Genomic DNA, 6,935 nt, shown 5'->3' on the forward strand with positions numbered 1-6,935 from the left:
TAGTTAGAGCAGGGAGTCAGTACTTATGGGTTTTGCTCCCACGCCTGAGCTTAGTCTCTGCTGTTAGTGGACAGCCCGTCTGTCCCTGCCATGCAGGGGAGTCCCTAAGGTGAGCTCCAAAGTTCAAACCCAGCCTGTGGCTGCCCCCTCCCTGTATCTGTTGAGCGAGGACCGAGTTGACCTGAGCTCTCAGCAGGTTCTTACCACAGAGCAGGGGAGCTCTGGATTTCAGCTGGTGCTCTGGCCACGTGCGCTTGGCTTTGGGAAGCCCGCAGGTATGAATCCCCTGCTGGCCCATGGCCCGTTTTCCAGGTGGCCCTTGGTGATGCTCAGGCTGGGCACCCCCTGCAGTGTACACTTAGGATCTCTGGGAGCTGCATCAGGCTCGGAGAGCTGAGGCCTTGTTTCTTTTAGGCTACATCGGAGTGGTGAAGGATGCCACGGAGTCCACGGCCCGCGTGGAACTCCATTCCACCTGCCAGACCATCTCAGTGGATCGCCAGCGCCTCACGACAGTGTAAGTATGGCGGGCGGGGGAGACGGGGCTTGTTCTGGGGCGCCACCGCCAGCAAGCTGCAATCCTGGGCTGCTGGGGTCGGCTCTGGCCCAGATAGCTGCACCAATGACTGCACTCCTGTGTTTGTACCGCGCCTGGCGCACTAGGGGCCTGGTCTGTCACTGGAGCACCTAGAAAGAACATAAGAATGGCCGTACTGGGTCAGACCAATGGTCATTTTGGCCATTGGGCTAAAGCCAGATGCTTCGGAGGGAAAGCCAGACCAGGGTAATTATCGAGGGATCCACCCCCTGTTGTCCAGGCCCAGCTTAGGGACATCCGGAGCATGGAGTTGTGTCCGTGAGCATCTTGGGTAATAGCCATTCGTGGACTGATCCTCCATCTCATTTGTTTTTGAACCCAGTTATACTTTTAGCTTCCCAACATCCCCTGGCAACAAGTCCGGCTGTGGGTCCTAGTCCGTGACTCAGGCTCCGAGGCGGTCAGCTGAGCCCCACAGTTGGGAACTGTGCTATAGGCTTGTCTTATGTGGGGCCCTGATCAGGGCAGATCAAGCCCAGAATGGAGGCTGGCGGCCCTGCACCATGGTCGAAGCGAGTGCCCATCAGGCTGGGGGCAGAGATCACAGCGTCTCCCCCAGTTGGAAGGGGAGCGGGGGACCTGGGATGGCTCCTGGGCTACGGAGCTGCTAATCTCTAGGACCCTGGCTAAACCAGCCCGGATGGGTAGTGACCGGCAACTTGGTGCCCCCGGTGAGAAACTGTGCGTAGTTCAGTGCCCAGTGGCCGCTTCAGCAGTCAGGGGAAAGCTGAGGCCCTCTAGTGTCTGGCAGAGCGAGCCAGCGTGCAGCAACTCCTCTCTCCCTGGCAGGGGTTCGAGGAGACCTGGCGGCATGACCTCCGCCTATGGCCGCACCCCCATGTACGGCTCGCAGACCCCCATGTACGGCTCTGGCTCCCGCACCCCCATGTACGGATCGCAGACTCCGCTGCACGATGGTGAGTGAGCTGAGCCTGCTGCCGCGGGGGTAGGGGTAATTGGGCCCCGGGTAGGAGGAGGATGGTAGGGGGCTCCCCGGAAACAGGTGGGGAGTAAGCTGTCCAGCCTTGCAGTCGACCCACTCTGTCCTGGTTCGTGCACAGCATGCTGCCCATGCTCCCTGCCCCACCTGATGGTGCTGGGTAATGGGGGAGCCTGATGGACGTGCGCCGCTCCCCCAGATCCCGGGAGGGGGTGAGATGGAAGAAGGGAGATGTAGGGCCCCTCCCCATCTCTGCTGCCCGGACACGGTGCTAACCAGGCGCGCCCTGGGCTCTTTCAGGCAGCAGGACCCCGCACTACGGCTCCCAGACGCCGCTGCACGATGGGAGCCGGACACCTGCGCAGAGCGGGGCTTGGGACCCCAACAACCCCAATACGCCCTCCAGGTTTGTGTCTCTCGTGCTAGTCTGGGGGGGCAGGGGTGGGGGGGTTAGCTTTGACACGGTCAGCCTCTAGGGGGCAGAGGTGTGTGGCATGATGGGAGCTGTGGGTGGGAGAGGGGGCTGGGTGGGGGGGCTTCATGTGTCAGGAGCTCAAAGGGAACTCTGATTGGATGTGTGTGTGGTGAGAGTGGAGAACTGACCGGGGCAGGGGGATTACTTCAGTGTGCTTCTCCGGGGAGGTGACAGGTGGGCTGCAGATGTCATTGTGTCTCCCACGTGCCATGCGAATGATGCGTTTTCTTCCCCAGGGCGGATGAGGAGTTTGAATACGGCTTCGATGATGAGCCCACGCCCTCTCCGCAAGGCTACGGGGGGACCCCCAATCCCCAGACTCCCGGCTACCCTGACCCTTCGTCTCCGCAGGTCAATCCGCCGTACAATCCGCAGACGCCGGGGACCCCAGCCATGTGAGTGCGCGTGCCCCTGGAGGAGTGCGGGGGAGAGTCTCTGTGCCCAGCGTTAGAGCAGAGCTGGGTGGCTACTTCCATGGGCCTTTTGCTTTCTAGGCATATCTTGGCCATTCCTCCCTCCCCGGTGGTGCACCCTGCTGCCTGATCCAACAAGAGGCCGTGCTGCCTCCCAGGCTCTTGCGGTGACCCTGCTCGCTCTCCGGGCACGCCCATCCGGAAGGGAGATCTGCCTGCTGGAGCTTGGCAACAGACCCCTACCTTGTTTCCGGGATCCGATCGTGTTTCTGTGCTCGTGGTGCTGCCAGTCCAGGAAAGGAACGGAGCAGATCTCTGATCCCCGTGTCTGTGGCTCCATGGACTGATCTCTTAGGGCAGGAGGACACGGAGAGGAGCCCCGCTGGGTTCCTGGTTCTGTTCCTACCCCTCCTCCTCACTGCCCGTCTCTTTTCATTGCAGGTACAACACCGACCAGTTTTCGCCATACGCTGTTCCGTCTCCTCAGGGCTCCTATCAGCCAAGCCCCAGCCCTCAGAGTTACCACCAGGTGGCACCTAGCCCTGTAGGCTACCAGAACACCCACTCGCCAGCCAGTTACCACCCGACCCCATCGCCCATGGCATATCAGGTACCCTCCAAGCTCCTTAATGTGTAAAACACCAGGCTGAGCTGCAAATTGCAGTTGGCTTTGCCAGAGTCTTGATGGCCCTGTTCCAATGGGAATTCCTGCTGTGGCCGTGAGGGGCTAATGTTGGAGAGCAGAGACCTCTAACTCTCTGCTGCTTCTTCCTCACAGGCCAGCCCCAGTCCGAGCCCAGTGGGCTACAGCCCCATGACGCCAGGGGCTCCTTCTCCAGGAGGTTACAACCCCCACACCCCCGGCTCCGGCATTGAGCAGAACTCCAGCGACTGGGTCACCACCGACATCCAGGTCAAAGTTCGAGACACCTATGTGGACAGTCAGGTGGTGGGGCAGACGGGAGTTATCCGCAGCGTGACGGTGCGTAGAGGGGAGAGCGCTGCTTTTGTGTCTTTGGCCCAGGGAGCAACCAGATGGGGCATAAGGGAGGATCTGATGGGTGTAATTACTAACGAAGAGGATGAAATAATTAAGGGTGAAATTAATCAAACGCTGGCTAGGCACCAAGGAAAGCATCCTGAAAGTGAGAATTACTGTGCTATGGAATTGTCCTGGGAGCAACCCCTGGGGCCTCTTTAATTAAGACTAGGAGAAGCCTGGAGAATATTGCTGTAGAGAACAGCCCTGCCTGGAGCGGTGGATTAGAAGCAAGAACTCAGGCTGCCGTCACTTCTGAATTCTCTGTCTGATCTAATTCAGGGTACTTGTAGCTTCAAGGTCTGGCTCGTGCAGGTGTTGGGAAGAGGGGGTGTGTGAAGAAACCCAGTTAGTCAGACCAAATTACTGCCTGTGTGCATGGCTGTATTGGGTCCGGTGTCTGTCCTCCAATGTTTATCCCTCCCCCATGCATACATAAGGTAGATAAGAACGGCCAGACTGGATCAGACCAAAGGTCCATCTAGCCCAGTATCCTGTCTGCTGACAGTGGCTCAAGACAGGCGCTCAAGAGGCCTGCTGACAGGCGCTCAAGAGGGAATGAACAGAACAGGCAATCAGCAAGTGATCCATCCTCCCAGCTTCTGGCAAACAGAGGCTCAGGATGTGTGAGCAGGTTTGGATTGTGCAGGATAGTACATAGGAGGCAGAGAACAGAAGGAGGGACATAGAGAACAGTGGTGCCAACACGTGGTGCAGTGAATAACCAAATGCATCCAGTTGCAAGGCCAGTAAGGGGGGGAGGGAAAAGTTAAGGGAGGAAGATGAGTTGTAAGAACACACTCGGTTAGCAGCAAGTGCGCATGCGAAGGCCTTTGACACCACAAGCTGCAGTGGAGAAGGCTCTTGTATCCACCTTTCTGCGGCACACCTGTGTGCGGGTAACAGCAGTATCGAAGTGCTAGCCACTTGGGCGGCTACCCCTTGCTGAATACTGGGCTGATGTGTGTACGCAGCTGTTTGTTGACTTGCCTGAGCTAGATCAGAGCCCACCTGTGCTGCAATCAGACCTGCGTTTGCAGCGGGGAGGTACCCTAAGTGGCTATTGAGGGGGGAACAGAGTTTCTTGAGGATCAGTTGGAATCTTCCTGGAATTCCGGAGGGTTCGCATCCCGGGGTGGGAAGAGATGAATTCTCGGCTTTGCGTTTGAGCTCAGGCGTGCTCTACAAAGGGGTTTGAAAGAGCCCTTTGGCTTGGTGTCAGTGCCTGACCGGGCTGTCTTCTCCTGTCAGGGCGGAATGTGTTCAGTCTACCTGAAGGACAGCGAGAAGGTGGTCAGCATTTCGAGTGAGCACCTGGAGCCCGTCATACCGACGAAAAACAACAAGGTACATTAACGCCAATCCATCTGTCTGGCCGCTCGGATCAAATCACATCTCTAGCCTCTCCGGTGGTTGGATTATACAGTCCTACACAGAACCTGGTTCTGTAGGTCTGTGTTGGGTCTTGATTACGAGTAATTTGCTCCTGGTTGGTGCGGTACTGCCTATGGGCCAGCCATGCTGCTGTGCAAACGACCAGGCAGTGGCCCTGGCCTTAGATTGTTAGGAGTACAAGGGGAGGGAATTGTCCCAGTTAGTTGCAATATGTCCCACGAAAATAGTCCCTATTCAAGCAGTTATAACAACCATCCCTTGCTCTTACCTAGCGCTTTCCATCAGCAGACCTCAAAGCTCTTTACAAAGGGAGGTCACAGTCGTCATGCCAGTTTTCCAAGTGGGGAAACTGAGGCACAGGAGGATGTGGGGAAGAATGAATTTTTCATGGTCACCCAGGAGATTTTATTCTGTCTGTACAGAGCCCGGCACAATGGGTCCATGACTCTGGCTCTTAGGTGCTCCTGCAATACAATCATCCTCCATGGAGAAGTTTTTAGACTGTGAGCTCCATGGGGCTGGGACCAAGCTGTCTTCTATGCTTGGGAACACCTGGCATGCTGGGGCGCCACCAGAAAGAAAGAATAGTTCCTTTGCCAGTTATGCTTGTCTGGGCCCTGCATCGCAACTAATAGCCTTTCCAAGCTGCAGAGATGATGAATATTAATGTTCTAGACACAGAGTAAGAGAGCAGCCCTGTCCTGAAGAGCTTCTAGTCTAAATAGACTAGACGTGGAAATAGAGACTGCCTGCTTTCTCTGAGGCCACCCTGATGTCTGTTCTTAGGGTCTCCTCCAACCCTGAGCTCACCCGACTGGCTCCCTTGTTTATCTGAACATTTCACTTATCTCCACCAGCCTGGAGCTAATCAGGATTGTACTGAGCAATACATGTGGTGGGGTGGGTTGTTCGTATGCCTAGAGAGGAAGGATGGTCTAGTGATTAGGAGGCTAGTCTGGGATTCTGGAGAGCTGGGTTCAGTTTTCACTTGGGCAAATCACTTTGACTCTCTGGGCCTCAGTTTTCCCCATCTGTACAATGGGGATAATACTAATACTAGCTAGGTTTCTTTTAGCATTTTCCATCTCTGAATCCTAAAGCGCTGCCCTACATCCCAGGGAGTTGGAAAGATAAATACACTTAGGAGGCAGCCAGATAAGGATCATAGATAGGAACTTATTGACCCTGTGCAGCCAGTCCTGTTTTCAAGCCATGCCCCTTTTACCCCACAGCAGACGCAATCAGTTCTGACTTCCTCCATCAAATCTAGCAGAAGCATAATCCCATTGCCCCTCAAGCTCCTGTGCTTGCTTTCTCCAGGTGAAGGTGATCCTGGGGGAAGACCGGGAGGCGACAGGCGTCCTCTTGAGCATCGATGGAGAGGATGGCATTGTCCGCATGGACTTGGAGGAGCAGCTCAAGATCCTCAACTTGCGGTTCCTGGGCAAGCTGCTGGAGCCTTAGGGCCAGGGCTTTTTAGCAGTTGACCAGAGACTGGTTCAACGTGTCCTTGTACAGAGTTTGGGGGGCGGGGTGGGGGGTTGCTGCTTTTTTTTTTTTCCCCCTCCAGAACAGCTGGTGGTTGTTTTGGGAGTTTTGTTTTTATTTGTAATGCCGCAGTTATGTCTCATGAGTAAATTGGGACTGGAGTAGGAAAAACAGTGTGTGCGCACGTGTGGGGAGGGCAGAGAGTTAGGTCCCGTAGCACTAAATGCGCTTCATCTCCTTCCTCTTGAAAAAGGAAACCCCTTGCTGTGCCTGCGTTTCAATAAAATCCATCTGTCCCATGCCCCCGGCATGTGCTTGGTCTGTATCAGCGGATGCAATAGGCTGCCTGGATCCTAGGCCACGGTCATAGGAACGGCTCAAATGCAGCCTGCCGGACGGATGGACGAGAATGAAACAGCTTGATCTTGTCTGAGCGTCACCTTTTTTTCTTTTTTTCCCTTTGCCTCCTATTATCCTATGAAATAAACAAAGGGAAATCGTAAAACATCAAATGAGACAAGAGGAAGGAACAGAATCCAAAATAAGGAAAGATCTAAATGTTCTTTAGCCAATTAAGTTCGATATAT

The 6,935-nt window shown here is 55.3% G+C and overlaps 1 protein-coding gene across 2 annotated transcripts in view; it reads left to right on the forward strand.

Moving 5' to 3' along the window:
- Positions 1-6,651, forward strand: part of SUPT5H (SPT5 homolog, DSIF elongation factor subunit) — a 28,955-nt gene extending 22,304 nt beyond the window's left edge. For both annotated transcript variants that reach the window (XM_030544390.1, XM_030544391.1), the window contains 8 exons: positions 415-517; positions 1,388-1,515; positions 1,839-1,944; positions 2,250-2,408; positions 2,868-3,036; positions 3,205-3,408; positions 4,717-4,812; positions 6,181-6,651. In XM_030544390.1, the coding sequence (XP_030400250.1) occupies positions 415-517; positions 1,388-1,515; positions 1,839-1,944; positions 2,250-2,408; positions 2,868-3,036; positions 3,205-3,408; positions 4,717-4,812; positions 6,181-6,324 (1,109 nt within the window). In that variant the 3' untranslated portion in view covers positions 6,325-6,651. The remainder of the gene's footprint in view (positions 1-414; positions 518-1,387; positions 1,516-1,838; positions 1,945-2,249; positions 2,409-2,867; positions 3,037-3,204; positions 3,409-4,716; positions 4,813-6,180) is intronic.
- Positions 6,652-6,935: the final 284 nt, after the last annotated feature.

Source organism: Gopherus evgoodei, unplaced genomic scaffold (assembly GCF_007399415.2).
Source record: "Gopherus evgoodei ecotype Sinaloan lineage unplaced genomic scaffold, rGopEvg1_v1.p scaffold_34_arrow_ctg1, whole genome shotgun sequence".
In the NCBI taxonomy this organism is placed as follows: domain Eukaryota; kingdom Metazoa; phylum Chordata; order Testudines; family Testudinidae; genus Gopherus; species Gopherus evgoodei.